Below are 21,453 nucleotides of genomic sequence, written 5' to 3'. Positions count from 1 at the left end.
TGCCTCTGCGCAATGATCTGGTTCAGGAGTAAATGGGGGTAGATCCAAATCTTCCATGGGCCAGGCTAGCGGTAATCCAGATAGCCAGTTCACCGCCAGCGGCAACAGGAGTCGTGCTGAGGTGGTGGAAGGGATGTGCAGAAGCAGGAGCAAGCTGCTGGAGGCGTGGGGAGGGCAGGTTTGCTTCTGTTCAGCAGCTGGGATGCTGTACCATAGCTTTGTGCAAGGGATGGGTTACCCTAGGTACTAAGGAACTAAGGAAGTGTTTGCTTTTGAAAGCCTGGAGATCCTTTATCCTCATCAGAAGTTTGGTAGGGGGAAGGAATGAAGTGTCACAGAGCAGGGCTTGCAACTTTCTGAGACGCTAAAAGAGGTAAGGAAAGGGGAATCTTTGTTCTTTGATCCCAGTAGTAGAAAGAGTCACTGTTATCCTAGGAAATGCTTCCACCAGCCCTAAACGTTTTGAAACTGTGGCTGAGAGTCCTTTGTGCTTTACGGTGAAGATAGAAAGTCCTTTGTGAAGAGAACTGCATAGTAGTATTATGATCTTTTTTCTTTTTTTGCTTTTTCTTTTTTTTTTAATGTAAAATATACTTAATGAATATTATGGGGGTCCTTATGCAGCACAGGAGAGAATATGTGCAATGCTGTTTAAAAGGGTTTTTTCAAGCTGGAGGATCTCTTTTAACTGTGACAGTAGCTTTGGAAAGAGACGTTATACTTTTTCACAAAGAGAAAGCAGAGAGGGAACTTGTCTCAGGGCATGGAATCAGGGTTTTGTTTCTTCTGTGATAGTGAGGGATAGTTTATTACAGTGGCATAAGGCTGCAGTCTCTTGAGACTGGATAATTCATGAGCATACTGGTATTTGAAAGTATAAAGTTGTCAGCTGCTCTGCAAAAGCTTTTGGCATCCCCTGAGAGGAGGGCTGGAACAGGTTGGTGCGTCACTGTCGGAGGAAAGCTGTGGGGACAGAAAAAAACTTCCCCAAGTTCCCTCTCCTTTTCTGGAGACATAAATATCTTTAAGGGCTGATGGCAGAACAATGTGAAACATGTTGGGGTGAAGCTGAACCTGGAGAATGAACGCTGACAGGATGCAGATGGTGTGAAAATCAAGTCTGACAGAATAATGATCTGTGTCACCGATGAAAAACGAGCAAGTGGAACATCAGTCAGTCTACAGAATTGTCTTGTCAACAGATCTGACTCTGCTGAGGGATTTTTTTTAATGGTGTTGTGCAGTCTGAGCAGCAGGAGAGAAAGTTGCCTGCCATTTCTAGACACTTTAAGCCCAAACGAACTGGAAATTAGAATACAGGTCTAAATCCCATAGACTTGTCCCTAACCACAGAATTGTCTGTACTCCCTCTTCTATAGAACAGTGGAGACCAAAAGTGAGTGAGAAGACTGGGTTTTTGGATTATTGTCCTGGAAATTGTACTTTGAAACCCCTTTAGGCAATCGCTACTTCTTGCAAAAAAACTGATTGTCATAACTTCTCTTGTTGCCACCTGCCTGGTTTGTCCTTCCAGAAGCAGCTGAAGTCAGTGTTCAAGGGTTCCCACTACTCCCTCTGTGCTGACCCCACATTTTCCAGGCGAGTCTTTTCAGCGTACTGCACCCCCATCCTTGTCCCTTCTCTGTTCCCTCTCCAGTGAGGTGGTTCTCAGAATGCAGAGAGGAGCACAGATTGGCTCCTGGGTGTGCGGGGAGAAGAGCTGGTGTGTCAGCCGTGATCTGAGGTACCGGGAGGACTGGGGGAATAGGGTGGACACTGTTGGGGCTGTGAGGCTGTACCAGGGTTATTAAATTGGGGTGGGAGTGAAAAAGGATTTAGAACCCTTTTGTCATGAGAAAAACAGTCAGTGCTCGTCCTTCCATATCTCCAGTCTTCCCTCTCTTACTTTTCCTGAGCAAAATGTACGTGCAATGTGTCTAACGCTCAAGAGGAACTTCCATGGGTGTAAGGTAAAATCTCAGGCTCAGTGAAGTTAACAGCAAAGTCTCATGTTAACTTATCAAGGTCAGGCTTTCCCCTGCTGTCAGAGGTGATTTAGATTTAAGTCTGTTGAAATTCCCCAATTTACCAGGAGAAGCTGAAAGGAAGAGGTGGAGTTGACCAAAAGAAAGAGGTTGACCTGGTGAAGGAAATTCAAGAGGATGTGTTCGCATTTAATCTGGCTAAGCTGCTGCCACAAGGAACAACCCCACCTTAAACAAAAAATGCCAAAGATGGGGAGGAGGGAGGAGAATTATTTAGAATAATAAATACCAGGATGTAAATTGGAGGGGAAAGAACACTGGCAATCATGAAAACCTCGGACAGCAATATCCACTGTAACAGGGTGTACAGTTCTCGAAGAGAAGAGAAATCAGTCGGCAGCATGAAGAGCTGGTTTGCATTTGCCAAAGACTTCCCCAACTGATCTGCACAAAGTGAGGGCCTCTGTGCTTTGGTACTGTAATTCTTACCTTTCTTGGGTTTTGCTGTGTTTTGTTTATTTTTTTTTTCTGGAGAACTCTGTGTGCGGATGCACCGTCCAAACATTTTGACAAGGCAAGCCACACGCATCTTCAGTACGTGATTGGGAAGACCTGCTGTAAAAGCTGCTGATGTTTTCTGTATTTGGTACAATTTATGGCAAAAGACAGAATATGCCAGGTTAGATTTAATTTCTCTGAAAGCTGTTTGCTCTGGTATTGTCAAAATAATATTTCTTTGTCAAACCTCGTCCCAGTTCTGTGCTGGTTCTTGGGGCTCCCTGCAGCACACTTTAAAAGTGAAGGTGCGGGTCTTGGAAGGATTTGCACAGCGCAGAAAGGAAATATAATCAGAGCAGGGCTTAATTTATCTTCCCAGGGACTTCTGATCCCACCTTAACCTCTGTACTATCAAGTAAAACAGAACACGTTATGTTCTCAGCAGTGAAAACAGATAAGGGCTCCTCGGTCAACGTCCCTGAGCAACAGCACCAATGGCTCACCTTTCTTCACAACCCTGTAATCTTCCAGGGTCCAACACACAGGCAGGTTTAGAACTGAGCCTCCAAAAAGGCAGAGAAAAATCAGGGCTGAGACGTGTTTTCCTGCACGTAAAGTTGTTTCCGAACGGAGGGCTTCAAGCCCCTTGAGCCTGAGGAGCTTAAATGCAGCAAAGGATGCTGAATTTGGGAGATGCCGTCACTCGCTGGTTGGTGCGATCCCTGGGTGGTGGGAGCTTACGCCTCACCTCAAAGCCTGGTCTTCACCCGTGTGCGTCTGTAAATTTCCGCACGGGTGGCAGAGTAGTTGTGAACAGCCTGGTTTCTCTGTCTTCCTCCTGCACAAGAAGGGAGCTCCGGCTGTCGAGGGTAAGCACGGGTCAGACCCCGCGCTGCAGACCTGCCTGGCTCTTACCCAGCCCTCGGCTCCGGGGCCTCAATCTTTACGCAGAGCTTTGCAAAGCTCTTCTTAAACACCAGTATTGAAACACCACTGCTGAAAAGAACACTGGAGAAAGTTTGTTTCTGAAGTTTTGGAATAGAGACAGGATTTAACCAATGCATTATGCTATGACAGGACAATTCTCTGGTTAAACCCTTCTGTCCTGAGAATCCAACAAGAGGCTCCTGGCAAGCCAAAAGCAATGTGAACCTGTTGGCCTGCCTTAATCCTTCGCTGTGGATAGCAGAGATTCACCAGGGATCTGATGCCAACCCTCTGCATTTTCTGTATGATGACCAGTATCAGGAGTTAGTGCGCTGGTCTTTCTCTATCGATTCCCCCCTGGAGCGGAAGAGAGGGCTATTTATTCTTTAGGCTGTTTCCTGACCAGCAGAACCAATGAATCCAGGATCCCTCCTGGTTTCTGTCCACTGTCCCCTAACACTTCCCCTCTGCAATACCTTCTGCTCCCTTCCACATCACTTTCATCCTTTCTCTGTATCCACCTATGCTCCACCATAGCCACCCATGCCAGCTCGTCCTTCTCCCCTTCCCTCACCTCTTCTTTAGGCAGCAGTGGGCGCAGCTTCGGGTGCCCTGCTTGCTGTCCCCTCTGGTTTCCTATCTGTGTGCTTTTGATCCTGCCCCATAACCATTCCAGTATTTCATTTGATTTACTCCACAACCAGCTTTTTCTTCCGTTTTCTCTGCCTTCTGCTTAGTCCCGCAGCCCAGGAAGGCTCTGAGGCTTTGGTAGGGCTGGGCTAGTGAGGGCTCAGCAGGGACTAGGTGTGAAGCAGCACATGTTGTGTCTAACTGCAAGCTATCTTTTTTGGCCAGCTGTCAGAATAATTGTCAGGAGAAAGTCTACGTGCCCCTCCCCAGAGTGCTGGGGACAGGAACCCCATTATCTTTTCACTTTATCTCAACAGTGATTTCCATAGAAGGGTGTAGGAACAAACATCTTCGAGACCTTTGCCTTTCTATTAAATTTGCTTGAAATGAACTAGCAGGTAAGAGAGGACACAGAGTGGTTGTATAAGCTCGCTTTTCCTGGAAAAAAACCCTGCTGAAAATAGTGCTGGGTGTTAATAACTTGGCAGACTAGGAGGTGGATCCAAAAGCTTTGCTTTAGGCTCTGACCTGGACCTTGCTGCTGTGGCAGGGGTTGGGCTATGGCCGAGAACTGGGAGGGCTGCAGCTCCCACTGAAGCCTGTGTGCGCTGCCGTCTGCGTTTAGGAGCGGTCACTGGGTTGTGCTTGTTCAGGCCTCACTGTTCCTGAGCTTTGGCAGTTTCCTACAGCTGCTCTGCTTGCCGTCCCTTAGGATCCTGGAGATTTCCCTGCGTGGCTTTAGGGGGTTGGTGTGGATAGGGAATAATTCATTATTATACCTTGGAGCCTGCATCTTCTGAATTTTGGTTTTTCTGCCTAAAATACACAATGACAACTTTAAGGACATTTATAATAATGCAATCATTCACCTTGCAGATTAGTTGAAATTTAAATCTCACAGCGTACTTAAATTATAGGATGTTGCCTTATAAATCTCTGTGTAGGTTTCATTAATAGTTGATTGTACTTTGTTTCTATTATTTTTCTGCCAGTACCTCAGGGTACTGTTCAGCATCCTATAATTTACAAAGAAAATTATCTAAACCAACAAAAAGTTCTTGGCTTTTATTATAAATAAATCTGCAAAAATAGCTGACGTATTGCCACAGAGATTTTGTTCAATTTGATGATTAATTGTACTGTATTTAGACAAATCAGTTCATGCTTGCACAGACTTTATCTCCAAATCCTGTAGCCCACAGGCATTCATAATCTCAGGCTCCCTAGAAGAGCTAAGCCATTTCAAAGTTTGTTTTATTATTCTGAAGCCTCTTACCCTATTCTGGCAGAGACCTGAACCAAAACAGTCAACAACAGGGGTGCAGCTGGTGGAAATGTCTCTGGAGGCTCATATTGCTCAACCTGTCAATTCTGTGTATGCGTCTTCAAAGTGTAAATAAATCAAACCAAATGTAGGGCTCTACTGTAACCACGTTTTACTGCGTCTCTAGCAGCGACGGGCTTTGAATCCAGAGTGGGTCCTCCAGCCTGTTCTTCTGGCCCAGCAGTGACAGTTTTCTGTGGTCAGCACGCAACAAAAGCCAAGGCCGTCAGCTGGTCGCTCCCTCGCGTGCGGCCCCTTTGCAGCCTTGCACAGCCAAAAGACCTCCCAGTCATCTGGACCTGGGGCATCAGCCAAACTCCAGAGAGCTCCGAGCAGCGGGCGGCAGCAGTCAGCATCCTTCCCCAGTGACAAGCCAACTTGTCTTTTTCCTTCCTGAGCCCGAAGATAAGTTTGCCAGGTGAACCTCGGCGTCACTCGGAGAGCGTTTGCTCAAAGCTTTCCAAGAGCATCGTGCCTTCTTGTAAGGCAGTGGCTGTGATCGCTGCAGAAGGTCAGCTTGTGCCGCGCCCGTTGGAGCACTTTGCTGCGTGACCTCGTAGCTCAGGGTAGGTTCCTGACCACTGTCTCACAGCTTTCTCCTCGTTGTTCAACTGCAGCTTCGTGCAGGCTCAGGTGTTGGCAAAGATCTGATTCATCTCTTGTTTGTTGCTTCTTTAAGCAGTGGCTTCCCATGGACTTCCTACCCGTTCTGAGGGAAGTCCAGGCCCTGCTAAGTCAAAACACTCCAGGACTTTTATGTGGGCAGGATTTCATCACCTTCAGATTGCGAGTGGAGATGCTTAACCTTTGTCCGGAGCATTTTTGTTCTGAGAATGAGCCTTTCCTGTCTGGGTGAAAACATTGAATTGTGATGCCTGCCTGTCTGCTAGAGGTATTGTGAGGGTGTTCTTGATGCTGTCCTACTCGGTAGCCTTTATCCTCTCCTCACGTGTGGAGCACGGACTAGAAAGTAAGTGGAAAGAAAATGAAACCAAAGCCTGGGTTTTGTTGCCATGTTCACGGTTTTGTCTGGCGATTCATTGCCCGCTGGTGCGGCAGCAGACACGCGGGGAGCCCGACTGCTTGCAAACGCCCTTCTTGTGGTGGATGACAAGCAGGGTGTGAGTATCTGGAGAATCAGGGACCTCAGCTACTGTTTTAATCTGCTTTCCTGCATCAGTCCCTCTTCTCAGGAACAGGAATTCTGTAAGGCAAAGACTGGTAGCCCATTAAAGACAGGGCAAGGCTGACCATTGCAAATATTGGATAATGCTGTTCGAATACGTACATCACCTGTTAAGCAAGTATCTTTTTCTTCAGAGAGTAGTGCTTTTAGAGGAGTGAGGGAGGAAAAGAAGGATGAAGCTGCACTGGCTGAGTGGGTTTTCTGTGCCTGTCAAGCCCTGTCAACTTAGGAGCTTTGGAGATGCTTCCAGCGGTGTCTCTTTTCCTCCACAATGACATAAACATCATACAGCTATGGTCCTATCTCAGCTAGTAAGGGAAGTTCATGTGAAGCAAAGAGTAATGTCCTTTGGCTTCATGCCTAGTGTACAAGTCAGCGATCCAGCGCCATCAGCTGCTCTGCCCTTCTGTGGCTTTTGACCAGGATGGTAAAGTTAGCGGAAATAATTGCTACCTGTTATTCATGTATGGTAAGTGTAAATAAGTCATTAATTTTGTAGGTGTAAACAGGCAACTGAAGTTGTAGGAGCGCTGCCCAACGCCATGGCACAGGCCAAGACTGTAAGAGCAGCACAGCACTGACCAAAGAGGTTTTACATGGAGCCTGGAAAGCAAAGACGTTGAATGCATTGGATTTCTGCTTGGCTGCGTGTCAGAGGCAGCAGCAGGCTAGAAAAGTGGGGCGAGATGCCACCAGGAGGGTTGCAAACACAGCCACAGAATCACAGAATCACAGAATAGTAGGGGTTGGAAGGGACCACTGTGGGTCATCTAGTCCAACCCTCCTGCTGAAGCAGGGTCACCTACAGCAGGCTGCACAGGACCTTGTCCAGGCGGGTCTTGAATATCTCCAGAGAAGGAGCACTGGCATTGCCAAGGACAAGCTGTTGGGGGGGGGGGGGGAAGGAGACTTTGGGGTAGAAGGGAAGTGAGGAGCGATTTGGAGCTGTGAGGAAAGAAGTTGCAAAATCTTTTTGACTCCCCTCTGTGTTTTGGGAAATGCAGCTTTGCTCATTCTCTGTAAACAAACAATAGTGCTTTCGAGATAGCACTCCTGGCTCTCTTGTACGTTCTTGCTTCTAAGGGGAAACAGCTCACAAGGCAGCATTGCTAACCAGGAAGGTCGTAAAGGGGAAGACCACTTTGCCTTTTTGAAGAAGTGACTGCTCCTTGAATGAAAGCATTAAAGAATGTTTTTGTTTCCTAGTACCTGTGACATGTTAAAACTTGTTCTTTCCCGAATGTCAAAAGAAATGAATGTTACTCTAAAAACCCATCACCAGTGTCTGGCATTGCTTCCTCTGGGCATCAAATGTCTCCTGTCGCCCTTGTCCCTGAACTCTTGCTATAATGAGCCTTGCAATTCTGGGATTGTCTTCATTGTGGGTTTTTAAAAATGCCATCCGGATGGCCAAGATCTAACCAGTACTGAGCACCACAGCAGGATCCTTCCCATGGCTCACATGGTAAGCTGTGCAGCTTTGTAGTTCCTGGAGCACTTCCATGAACTCAGCCAGAACAAAATCAGAAAGGAAAAGAAAATGTTCCTGGCCTGGGGATGAGCAAAGCTCTTGTGTGATGTAGGTGAACATAACCAATGCCTTTGACGGATTCTGCAATGCTGCTCTGCAGTCTGCTGGATCCTGCAGTCCGGTTCAGGCAGCTTGACTTGACTTGCTGAAATCCAGATAGAATAATGTCTCCGTGGCAAATTAAGAAGTTGAAACTCTCCTCAAAGTTCCCTGGAACCTTACAGACGAGCTCAGTGGCACAATAAAATCTAGCCTGACTTCCACCTTAACTAAAGGCAGCTGTGGTGAACCTGTGATGTTAATGGGCTGCGTAGGAGACTGGAGCTCTGAAAGCCTAACGAATGCAGGCTGGAGCGCTCCCGGCTCTGAATTACCCCCGCAGAGGTGACAGCTCTCTGAAGGTTACTGTTTACCCAGAAGTAGTGGCGTAGTGTGTACATTCTGGCTTGACATTGCCGGGGCAGTTAATTTTTACTAAGCTCCATTTCTGGTATTTTTACCCCCATGCGTGTGCGTTTGGCTTCCAGCGAACTGTGTGCATAGCTGCTTCTCGGGGGGGGGGGCGGATAAAGCTGTACCATGACTGAGGCCGTGCAGAATGGCGGGATCCTGGGCACAGGTGAGTCTTCTGGTCTGGTAAACCAGCATGCGTGTTAGCCCCACACAGTGCCCGTGTTACATGACTTGATCAAAAGGACTTATCTTTTTAGCATTTTATTTAATTGAATCATTTTTACTGAGTCCCAAGGAGATTAAAGGAAAACTGCCTCATTGTCTTTTTGTTTCACTGAAGCAATATATCAACTGTAATCCCAAGAGAGATGGAGAAGGCACGATGATAGAAGCAGTGTCTGTTGCTGAGGTTGCATTCTTTCTTCAGAATGCTTAGGCTGCATCTTTTCCTCAGAAAAATCAAGTGATTTGGTTTTATTGCTGCTTGGGTGTTTCTTATTTACTACTGGTCCACATAGACCAGCCTGTCCCTCTCAGAGCTCTACCTTGCCATCCTCAAAGGCACAAATAAGCTTTTGCTCCTCTCCCAAAAGCTCTGTACCCTTGAGAGAAACCTGGCTGCTGCTCTTCCCTATTCAGTCACCAGCAAACCTTTTGCCGAGTTCAGTTTGCGGAGCTTGGCTGTTCTCTCTGCCTGCCTTGTGGAAGGGATTTTGGGCGTCTTATTTCAACGGGTAAGGTGGCCAGCTCAGCTCTGTGCGTAGCTGTTATCGTCAGCGGAGGGAGCACAACTCTTCTGGGGAGCTTTCAAAATGAGGACTTACTTGTGACCCTGAAAGTCTGACTGTGTTTGTTTCCCTTTACATCTTCTTAAAAACACGGTGAACTCGCTGAACTGCCTGTTGGAATCGGTTGTTTCATACTCAGTCTGCAAAGAGACTTCCAGCTCACTGCTACCAGGATCCTCTGCTGACTGCTTGAACACCTGATGGAGTCCACAGCGCCTGGACCGAGTTCAGGAACGTGCTCCAGTTGGGTGCCTGCAGGCATTGGAAGCTTGTGTTTTATTGAAACTGGGCCTTGGCTCATGGCTTCAGCGTTAGGGGGGTATGAGGCTTTCTTAGACATGTGCCCAGTGAGAGGTCACTTTCCTCAGATGGATCACTGTTTCTGCTCCTGAAGGTTTCCCTTCCAAAGCTGGCAGTGCCAGTAGTGTGTTAATTGTTAGTCAAAATGACACCATCTGATGTTGCCTGGAGTAAAGGAAGGAGCAATTGTTTACCTGAATTGCTCCATGCCTGCGACAGCCGAGGTAAGCAGCTAGGACTGGGGACCTGGGCGATGGCACAGCCTGAAGGGAGAGCAAATGTGTGGCACAGCCCTTCTGTTTTCAGAAGAGGATCCACGGAAGCCAGCATACTCCATGGGAAGGTCTGCTTAACATCAAATAAATGCAATATTGAAGAAGGGAATGCAAATTCTGAGTGGGGTGCCTCTCTGTGCTTGGTTCTCAGTCACTGACCTGGCTACCTAAGCCAAGCCAGTCCGTCCTCAGGCAAAACACACCATGCTGATAGCTGTGAGAGCCCTTCTCCCAGGGAGCGCAGTGACAGCAAGCATCCGATTTTGGAAGACATAGGCTGAAAAATGTCTTCTGCTGGATCTGGAAACCAGCCCATTGCTCTCCCGAGGCAACAGCCAGAGCCAGGAGCTCTGCCGAGGCGCTGGGTCTCTGCCCTCTGCATGAAACAACTCGCAGTTCCTCCAGCCACGGGGCTGCTGGTGGGTTGGCAGCTGGGTCTCGGCTTCTGCTGCGCACACTGGATGTCCTTCAAAGGTGAGATAGCTGGTGGCCTCACTGCAGCACTGAAGAGATGTGAACATCTGAGGCACGCAGCTGGGCACTGAAGTAATAGGTGTCTTGACTGTGTACAGAAAATGCTATGTTAAAACAGGGGCACTCTTTTTAAAAGCATCTCATAACTTGAAGTATCTGCAATGATGTTACTAATTTGTGCTTTTAATTCCTGGTTAATAACTCTTTTCTAAACGTAGAAGGCAGCAGTACAGTACCCCTTTTTTGTGAAGATTAACGTCTGTGAATACTGCCTTTGAGATAGGCTGTGGGTATGTGATTAGTTCGTTGGTTACTGGGCACAGTTTTAAAGAATTATGCTGGATAAATGAACCATTACTTTTTTTTTATTTCTGATCTTTCTGTGTGATTGCGATTTGATCAGTGTTGATGTCAGCACTTTTATTTTTCTGCTTTTCAAAGTAAAGGGCTATTTCATTAGGAATCCCACAGTTAACTGTGGGAAGATATCTGCCCTCCTGGAAGAGTCATGTGAGAGAAGTCCTTGCTGGAGAAAGTGGCCCAATTATGTTTGATTATTCATCATTTATATGGACTTACAATGGGAGATGTTTTCAGCCTCCTCTAAAAATGAGGCATTTTCTAGCTAACATTTCACATCAGAACCCCAAACCGTGAGCAGATCTGAACTTACTGGGGCTGTGCAATAGTAGAGAGATGTCAGCAGCAAAAATGCATTGCTCTGTTGCTCCAGCTGATGCTACTCACTGGTACAACTCCTGCTGTTGTGAGCAGGTAACAAGGCAACGACAGACATTGGAACAGGCTGCCCAGGGAGGTGGTGAAGTCTCCATCCCTGGAGGTGTTTAAAAAACATGTACATGTGGCACTTTGGGACATGGTTTAGCAGGCATGGTGGTGTTGGGTTGATGGTTGGACTTGGTGATCTTAGAGGTCTTTTCCAGCCTTGATGATTCTAATTTTATTGAAAAGAAGGCATTTTTGTTTAAACAGTGAAGACCTTCATGCTGAGAAGCGATTAGCCTTAGTGCAAGCAGGTATGCTGTTGTCCATGTGAATACTTCATACTGAGATTTCATCCAAACATTTAATTTTCTGTTTCACTTCTCATAATTTTTGGTGGTTTTCATTAGGTGAATGCAAGTGTCAAGAACTGGGGTCAGATATTCAGGGAAAAAAAGGTGTTGCAAGGGCAGGTTTGGCTTGGTCAAAGCAAATACCATGGCAAACATTGATCCAATCAGATCCGGTCGGAGCTCTGTTGACTGGAGAGGAGACCCCAAACGTCTGACTCTGCAATAGCCATCCACATCGCTGGCATTGGTAGCTGGGTGAGAAGGATCATGCTTTCACTGTTTGAAGTGCCAGCAATAAGTTCCCCGGGAAAGAATATGTAAGAAGGTTGAAGGTATGATCGTCGGCCTCCCCTTCGTTTATCAGAATTATTTTAGCCAGAAAGCTCTTCTGCGCTGAAGCAGAGTTTGCTCCCTGAAGCAAAGATGTTTCACAAGGGTGAAATGTGCAACACCAGTGGCTGTTGAGGGAAGCTGCTGTTAAAGATCTTGAGCTCTGGAGTTTTTAAATGAGAACTAAACGTATTAATAGCCGTCCCTTGAGGTCTCATTTCCATGCCAGTGAATAGCTTGGTTTTGTGCTCAGTAGCTCATTTCCCTGTATTTTCAAGTTTCAGCTGTTCTGTTTTATCTTGGAGCTATTAATTTTATGAAAAATTCTTCTTTTCTTCTTTTTTCTCCTTTCTTAGGGGGTTGTTTATCACCATCCATGACAAAGGCCATATCGCAACAATGCTAAACTCTTGGCCTGAAGAAAATATTAAGGTACGTGGCCTGTCTTCTGTGGACTGGGAAGTTACAGGGAGGTGGGTGGAAAATGGGATGTTGAATGGAACTGCTTGACCTTATTTACAGAATTGCCTGTCTAAAAGGACAAGCTGAGAAATATTCCCTTCCTCAGAGAGCTTCCAGGCTAGTGGCTGGACTTCAGAGACTCTGTCATGTGTGTGTGTGGTCAAGAACATCTTTATCAAAGGTAGCAGGACCTTGGGCAATAAAAAGAGTGTGCATGGTAATAAATTTGTACAGAATAGGGGCCCTAGCGAACAAGTAAGACACATGTATTGAAGAATTCTGTGGCTAACTCGGCACTTGTTAGATGTACCAAAGCTCTTTAAGACACCTCGGTCACCGACTTGCTTGTAGGACTTCTTCCCAAATCCAGTGAGTCATGCAGCATCCAGAACATTCTCAACTCTGCAAATAAGGTTTGACATGCAGCAGCTGAAAATATTGCTGACACCCTACCCAAAAAGTGATCTTGTGAAGTGTTTTTCACTGGAGCTCGGGGCTGTGCAAGTCCCTGGCGTGAAATAAAGTCAACTCTTATGACAGGTCTTGCCAGTCACCTGCTTCCATATGTCTGAAAGTGTGTGTGCCTGGGAACTTCCCTGGCTATTGACAGGTCTTTGGTCCCCTATCAGTCAGCTGTCTCTTCCAGGAAAAGAGGTTTGGCAGCTGAGAAAATCTTGCGAGCATTTTCCATTTCTAAAGGGGAAAAAAAAGAGGAATTTAACATGTTTCCAGAAAAAGTAATCATATTCCTATAACATTGTCTTTGGAACCATGGCGAACAGATGCAAAGTAGATGTTTTGTCCTTGCTCTGTCCAAAGATCTCAGTATTTCCATTTGTTTCTGACTCGGGACTATGAGCAGAATTCATTATGGCTAATAGAAATGTTTTTGCAGATGGGGAAACTGGCACAGAAATATTAGAGACTGTTGTTGAAACGGCCCCCTCTGGCACCCGGAACAGACCATAGGAAGGGCAGCAGGCCGTGGAAGAGGTTCAGACTATCTGCTTTCCAGGTTTGCCAGACTACAAAGGCAGCTAATTTCATCAGTGTGGCTGGTTTGGACTGCAGGGTTCCCTGTGTGTTTGTACACAAACTTCTCCATGCCTGCACTGGTAGGCATGGAACGCTTGAGATTGTGAGATAAGTAGGGAGGCACCTGGACTGCACCTAAATCCCTGGAGGGACCCAGTTTTTTTGAAAAGGCTGAACACCAACACTAGTAAGTCCTATTAAAGGTCTTACCTGTAAGAAGAAATACCTGGAGATGCTGCCCCACCTTTTGCTTTGTGGCTCCTTATTGCTTCTTGGCAACAGCATTTACTGTGGAAATGGGAAATGTGGGTTGTGGGCCTGGATCCGCTGCCTGGGAGGGCTGGAAGGGTGCTCTGCTTAGCTTAGCAGAGCCTCAGCCAAGCTCTGATGCACCCACCTCCACCCCTCGTGTTGAAGCTGGCCTGCTCTGAAAGAATCAGAGTGCCTGAAGCAGAAGAAGCAAAAGAAGCCATTTCTGAGCATACTCATGGGGGAGCGTGGGGTTTTTGTGTTTCTTCCAGGGTGGCTAATGAATCCTGCCATGAAGAAACACTGGATAAAATGCTGATAGCCCTCATCAGTGCCTCCCCTTGCGAATTTTCTGTCTGGTTCCTTAATCGTTTGCCCTTTTCCGCATGATGGCCCAACTAGAGCAGGCAGAATGCAGAAAGTCATACAGAATAGCGTTGTGGTAAGGTGTCATCCTGGCAGCTATGAGTTCAAACCACCTCAGAGTGAGGGTAATCTAGAAGCCATGTCTCCTATCCCAAGACAAGTGTGCTGCCATGCTAGCTACTGCACTGGCCTTCCATCCTGCCTTCCCTAGGGCGCTCACCCTAGAAGCGTGCTCAGCATCTTGGGTCTCTGTCAGGATTACTCCTCTACAGGGCTGTTCGAAGTCATGGTGTGCTCAAGGCCGAGTATCAATTTGTCCTGTAGAGACTGACCTTCTGCAATCAATACAGAGAAGTGGGAATGCCAACGGCGGCGCTTGCCGCTCTGCATTGCCTCGGTGGCTTGGAGATCAGTGCAGTGCTCTGGATCACTCTGCGGAGCCAGATGCCTCCTGCTTAGGCATTGCAAACCTGGGCTAGCCACATACAGCCTATGGTCCAGAGTCATCTCAGCTAGCCTCAGCTGCCTGAAGACTCACTCGGTGCCGAATCTCAGCTTGTGAGTACTTCTGCGGTGAACAGCGAAGAGGGAGATGAGCGTCTTCAAAGAGAAATGCCCCTTTCATCCCTCCCCAAAACAGCTGCTGGAGGGAGGAGGTGCACTCTGGAGGTTTCTGTCTGTTCCCATCAGCTATCAAAGAAGTTTAGAAACCAGTTAGATGATGGACTTAAGCTGCACACCTAACCTTTAGCCAGAGACTTGACTAGAGTCATCAAGGGGATCTGTAGCAGCTGGAAGCAGAAAACAGGTTCCTAACTGTTAAACCAGTGGTTCAGCTGGAAGGGTCTGTCCTGCTCAGCCAGAGATTAACAGCCTGTTTCTTGAGTTTTGATCACATGAACACGAGCGATTAAAAACATTACTTTAATAAGCTTGCATATCAGGTATCCACTCAAACTTTGTGCGCTGTTTCTGTTGGTTTTTACATCCAAAGAGCCACAAACAAATGTGAATCCAGTTTCCCCCTCTCTGATACAGACAGCAATTAATGTCTCCTGTGCTGTATTTTCAGTTCTCCTGTATTTTTCAGTGTTACTCTGAGGAACTTTGGTACCTGTAGATTGCAGCACATCTAAGACTGGGGAAATTTTCTATCTCTGATGGGTATATTTAAGTGCTATCGAGGAGTTCCTAAGGGTTGTCTGAGAACACTTTCTTGTTTGGATGAAAGGGGATATGTGCTCCAGGGAAATATTTTGATTCGTTAGAACTTAATTGCTTTTTAAAATAATATTCTCTGCATAAGTGGAACAGGTTGCCCAGAGAGGCTGTGGCTGTCCCCTCCCTGGCAGTGTTCAAGGCCAGGTTGGACGGAGCTCCGAGCAACCTGGTCTGGTGGAAGATGTCCCTGCTTATGGCAGGGGGGTTGGAACTAGGTGATCTTCAGGGTCCTTCCAACCCAAACCATTCTATGAGTCTATGACTCCTTGTCATATAATTTGAATGAGTTTCGGGATCATCCTGCAGCAGTGTGTGTGCGTGCTGCTTTCCCCGTTCCCACTGCTGCCCTCCACTCCCAGTTGCATCCTCTGGGTGTGGTAAAGAAGTGAGCACACACCCAGAAACAGATGGAGCCCACCCAAAAAGAACCTTTCCTATCACCAAGACTTCACGTTGTCTCAGAAGGAAAAACAAACAAGAAAATGCTTGAAAATGGAGGTGAATAAGTGTGTCACTGCCACAATAATGAATTTCCCCTGGCAGGTTCAACCTCTGCCCTAAGGATAGGTGTGTAGTCCTTTTAGTTTTAATAGATTTTGCGTTGAAGGTTCACTTTTAGGAATTCTAACTCCTAGTGACAAGAAACTGACGACAGCACAAACCCAAATATTCTACATATAGCAGGAGGATGTCAAAATAACCCCTATTACATATAGGTTGTCACTATTACTGTGTGCATTATGACCCTGAAATGTATCATGCCTGAAACTGCCAGAGGTTTTTTTTTGCTAGAGGGCAAAATAGGTGTAAAAGGCAGAACAGATGCATGTGTCCTGCGTGTCTGCAGTTTCTCCTCAGGCTGATTCCTGAACTATGTAATGTAATTTTATCCTGCTATTACAAAGAGTGGATTAGGTTGATGGAGGAAATAGCCTTGGGATGTGTATTTGGTTTATATAGAATAAGAAAGGACACTGAAACAGATGAGTACGATTCTTCCTGAAATAGGGAAGGGCAGCAAGAGGTTTATTCCATTCCTAAACAACAAAATCCTTCTCCATCACAGCACCAAACCAATTCCTGTTTCTTATCCCCCCACCCTGGCCAAAGAAGTACATCTACTGAGATAGTTTCTCATCCCCCATTCTCTTATTTCTCACTAAAGCACACAGGTGTGTATGTCCAAAGTTTAGCCTTAACTTTGCAGATCAGCAAATAAAGAACTTCTCTGCAGTCTTGTCCTTTGAAATCCAAGCTAGATTGTGCACTCGAGTCCACTGCAGTCTGATAAACCATTTGATGTGAGCGCTCTGTCCTCTGAAGTGCTGGGACAGTGCTGAAAGTTGAAGTTTATTAATGTATTTACAGCTTTTCTTCCGTGGTGGGACTGGACCCTGGTATCTTCCTGTTCTTACTGGATTGCAGAACTACCCCAAATTGTGCCTGGCCCTGAGAACAAAACTGACAATTAGAGTAGTTAACCTAAAAGTTGTGAAGCTCAGTCAGATCTGCTTGGTCGTTTGCCTCCTGAGGTCTCGATGTGCAGTGTGCATTGAACAGCTCTACTTTAGGCTTCTAATCTGGACAACATTAAGCAGGCTTTTACTTTCCTTCTTGTCACAAAGAAATGATACAATAACAGGAAAACCATACAATTATGGATCAGAGATTTTGGTGAGGTAGCACATTACGGTGTTTCTGAAATGCAAAAGGCCAACTGCACACAGAGTTCAACGACAACTGTTGAACTCCCAGCCTAGGGGGGAGAAGAGTTCTCATGTTAAATACGTAGAGCAGAAGCCCCTCCGCCGTCCGTGCTGCTGCCCGTGCTGACGGCTGCTGTCTGCCTGCCTTGCAGTCAGGGCTACCAGAGGGAAAGGGACCCAGCTACAGTGAGTTTTGTTTCGATTATCTGATGCTGGCTACTCCACAGCTACTCTACAACAGGGTGAAGACATGAGCTTGTTACTGCTTGGAACCATGGAATCGTAGAATCATTTAGATTGGAAAAGACCCTTAAGGTCATCGAGTCCAACCGTACTTCCACAGATGCAGTTCATAAGCACAGGCACTTTCGTACAGAGCTATTTTACCTAAAAAGGAGAGAAAAAATCGAGGCCAGATCTCTTCTGTGCAGCTTCTGGTTATGCAGCTGAGGATGCACAAAGAGCCATGCTGGCTGGGTTCTGCTGCAAGCGAATTGAAGTGCTGGCAAGCAGAGCTGCTCCTCAACCACACCGCGAGCTGCAACCCATCAGTCACGTTATCTCTACCCCCAAAAATGATCAGCCCTCTGTCACTAACAGCTAATGAACACGGTGTCGAGTAGAAGGAGCAAATATCCAGTGCACGATGCAACTGCAAAATGGCGTCGGTGTGAAGACAGTGGAGCTGGTTTTGGTTCTAGAGCCTTGGCAACACCATACAACAGTCTCTCTTGATCCTCCTAGGCGATCGTGGTGACGGATGGAGAGAGGATTCTCGGTTTAGGAGATCTAGGAAGTTACGGCATGGGTATCCCTGTGGGGAAGCTTGCTTTGTACACAGCTTGTGGTGGAGTTCACCCACAGCAGTGTCTCCCTGTCCTGCTGGATGTCGGCACAGACAACGAGGTAAGACAATTTCTCATAAATCTGACGGGTGAGAAAGAATAGAGACTAGTGCTTAACTGAGGCCAGCTCCCTAAATGTGGAGGCAAAGCCAGAGGCATCCAAGATGAGATGATGGCTAGACCAGCATTGCAGGGAAGTGGCCAGGTTTCATTCCTGTTTGATGCTCAAGAAACTTTTGCTCTTGTGAGGAACTGAAATAAACACTGCGTAGCTTCCTGGTGCCCTGGTGAGAAGACTTCGAGTGTTGCCCATTGGAGCTGAAGGATCAGCTCCACCTTTCAGCACGGCAAGGTGAGCAGAAAGATTTGGAACAGGAAGTCCCAGATTTATTCATCCTCCTGTAATGGTGAGAAAACAGACAGATGCTCGTGTCTGCGTAGAGGTGACTGTGTTCCAGAACATGGAGAGTCCCTGGTGGGTGGTTTGGAGAAGATGAATTTCAGTGTTTTGCCGGATTGCACACTTTGCTGCACGTGCTCACCAGCCAAGAGGCCTCCGTCCGATGGCAGATTTTTGCCTGATGACTCTGGCTCAGAAAGGCCGAAGTGCAGCATTTCAGCAATGCCAGGATGGTCATCTGTGAGGATGTCTTTTTTAAAATGAATATCCTATCGCTATTTGGGATGGCCCGGGTTTGCCCATTTTTGTAAAACGCACTTGTGCCTCACTTGCCCCCGAGTAAGCCAAACACGTTTCTTGAGAGAAATAACAAACGCAGGGTATAAGAGCTTAGAGTCTGTGTATGAAGACAGAAGAGTGCCAACATTTTCAGACATGCCTGTGCTTACTGGAAAGCTCACTCTTTCCTCCAGCCCCAAATGTGAAAATCAGTGGCCATAGATGACATCTGGGATGAGATTCCCAATTACCTCTTTGGTCTCTGATCCCTCTCTGGTCCCAGGGTTGTTTTATCCCTTTAGCACAGAGGCAGATGGACTGGTGGAACACAGAGTGGCACCAATGATTCTTAGGCATCTCCAAGGGTCAGATGGTGTCAAAAAAACAGACTCCCAGAGTCAGTCTTGGGCACTTTTGTTCTGCCCAAAATCAAGTGTCACTTGTGTGTCCAGGAACTTCTCTGTGGAGGCAGTTTCCACATCTGGGATTAAGATACATATGCTGCTGTTTTCCAGCAATATAAACAATATATTTCCTCACAATGTAAATGATTTGTTTATTTACTTAATGGCTTTCTCATGTGCGTAAGCCCAGCTTAACCAAACCCTAAGCATGTCCTAGGAGCATGCTGCCCCACACGTAAACTCATGTATCAGTGCAGAAATAAGACACCTCCTGCAGGCATTCATCCCGTCCATCTCTGCCTGTCAATACAAGTTGAGCCTAGGATGACTATGTTGCTAACACAGGCATCTCAGGTAGAATGGAGTAAATACAGCAGTTGTATTACATTTTTAGCATGAATTTCCAGCTTGTCTTTCTGCTAGTCCATAATACTTTGTGTACTCTTTCAGCAAATCGGTCTGTTTTCAGAGCTTGGCATTTCTCAGCTTGCCTGGGGAGAATTTGATGCTCCCTGAATCAGCCCCAGAGCACATGGTGCTGTAGGGGCAGTCAGTGAAGCAATGCAAATGGGTCTGCTTTCTGTTTCAAGGCCCTGAAGAGTTAATGTAGCAAACACAGAGGAAAACCTTTTTCATCTTTCCTTCTAAGGGAAAACAGCTGTGGCTGTAAAAACAGATCTAATTTTAGCATACCTGCCAATATTTAGGGCCCACGTGGCTGCAGGACAAGAATTTTGAGGTGGCTCATCCCCTGCTCATGTGAGTGATTCAGTTCCTGGAATCAGAAGGGAACGCAGTGACTCATGGAGGTGTTCGCCCACCTGTCTCCTGCCACTGTTTGTCCTGTAATTTTCCCAAAATATGTGCTGTTTCCATGCAGACCCAGTCATTTTTAGGTGGCTTAGGGGTCCTGACTGAACACCTGCTGGATTGGTTGGAGGAAGGGCCTCAGTTTTTATTCCCGACAGGAGCCAAAAAATAAACTAATCTGTTGTACGTGAATACCTTGCCTTCACACCTGCAGATAACTGGAGGTGAGTGCTAGGTAGGTGCAGGGCTTGGGAGCATTTTGGCATCCAGTCACTGGTTCTGGTCAACCCTGGGCTGTCACCTAAAGGCCTAAATGGCACGTGTCATTTCAGGTTAATTCAGGCATTGCTCAAAGCCCTGTTTGTGGTCAGCAGCTTTCATGGTAACCTTCAGTGCAAAATTACGAACTGATTGAGCAGTAAACACTCCCCACACAAAGTCGGTTTTATTCACTGGGAGTGAAGCACCTTAGCAGGGAGCCGTGGTGGAGCTGTTCTGGGGATGCAGAGCTCCATTTCCTACAGCACCCAAGAAGCATTACATCCCTCTGAGTTCATTAACACAAAAAGATTGTCCACAGCATCATCTGACTTCATATGGAAACGCTGCTGGGGAAGAGCTGTACGAGCTGGCCTGCACTGCATAGTAAGTAAAATCAACGTGGCCACAACAGACAGACTTTTTGGGTAGGCTGGGCCATAAATCTCCATCCGTCTGTGGAAGAGAAGATGTCAATGAATTCCTTTGTGTCCTAGGCTCTCCTGAGTGATCCACTCTATATTGGACTGAAACACAAGCGGGTTCGTGGGAAGCAGTACGATGAACTGATTGATGAGTTTATGCAGGCAGTTACCAACAAGTAAGTGGGATTACATACGTGGTTCCTCTGGGCTGCTTCCGTTTAAGAACAAATGTTGCAACTCGTGAAATAAGCATTAGTATAATTGATCGTCCAAGCAAAGAAAGGTCATTTAAATGCACATCTCCTGGGTGGTCTACACATGACTTTTTGTGCTTGAGCACTCTGTGTCTAAAATATTTGTCTTCAGAGAACTGAAATGGGACTGGCTATTTATAGCCATTTCCTGTCCATATAGCCCAGAGGTGTCAAACGTGCGCCCTGTGGGCTGTATCTGGCCTCCATCCTGCGTTTATAAGCCTCATTTGGCATAGGCAGAATCTAAACTTTGGGTTTGTGTACATTTGGTAAAGGAATTTTTTAGCTTTCACCGTTATGAAGGCGATCATCTAACTGGAAATGGCCTGTCACTGCACACGGTGATGCCTGTCAGAGCCTGCAGACTGCCCCTCTATAGCTTTGTTAAAAATAGGCGCTTCCCTGCGGGCATTGAAATCTGCGCAGTGAGAAGGCTGGGATTATAGGGATTGTCTTTTTGATGGTGGGACAGACCCAGTGCGTATTTCCATTCTTACTGACTAGCTGGGATAGAGGGTCTCTGCTGTACCGGGAAGTTTGAGATGGGAAGAGCAGAACCACAACCTCAGCGCTGTATGTGCACCTCTTGCACTGCGTGGAGTTCCTCTTTCTGAAAAAAGAAAATATATTGAAATCTCCATGACTGTCATCTGGAGAGGTAACCATGTGAAAGAAAGTGAGAACAACTGTTAAGGGGGAAAAAAATAATATTTGGAAAGCCCCAAGCTCCTAAGCAGCTGCTTCTGCCTTTCCTAAAGCAGGTGATGCTGATAAGGAGTGGCAGAGAGCTGCGGTCTGTGCCTGAGTAATAGGCTGCTGCCTGTCTGTGAGTTGTAGGGTCTTTTCCTCACAGCCGAAGGAGCTGTGTTTGATCTTCCCTCTTTCTGTCTCTCCAGCCAGCTCTGTGTGTGTGGGTATCCCTGTCTAAATGGAAGGGAGTGGGTGGTACATGTGTCACCAGC

General features: G+C 46.7%; 1 protein-coding gene across 1 annotated transcript in view; it reads left to right on the top strand.

The window, feature by feature from the left end:
• Positions 1–21,453, top strand: part of ME3 (malic enzyme 3) — a 139,065-nt gene that overhangs the window by 84,510 nt on the left and 33,102 nt on the right. The window contains exons 4-6 of the mRNA XM_075417156.1: positions 12,134–12,209; positions 17,561–17,722; positions 20,310–20,413. Coding sequence (XP_075273271.1) covers positions 12,134–12,209; positions 17,561–17,722; positions 20,310–20,413 — 342 coding nt within the window. The remainder of the gene's footprint in view (positions 1–12,133; positions 12,210–17,560; positions 17,723–20,309; positions 20,414–21,453) is intronic.

This window comes from Opisthocomus hoazin, chromosome 1 (assembly GCF_030867145.1).
Source record: "Opisthocomus hoazin isolate bOpiHoa1 chromosome 1, bOpiHoa1.hap1, whole genome shotgun sequence".
Taxonomy (NCBI): Eukaryota; Metazoa; Chordata; class Aves; order Opisthocomiformes; family Opisthocomidae; genus Opisthocomus; species Opisthocomus hoazin.
Note: the sequence above shows the minus strand (reverse complement) of the source record. Positions and strands in the feature narration are given on the sequence as shown.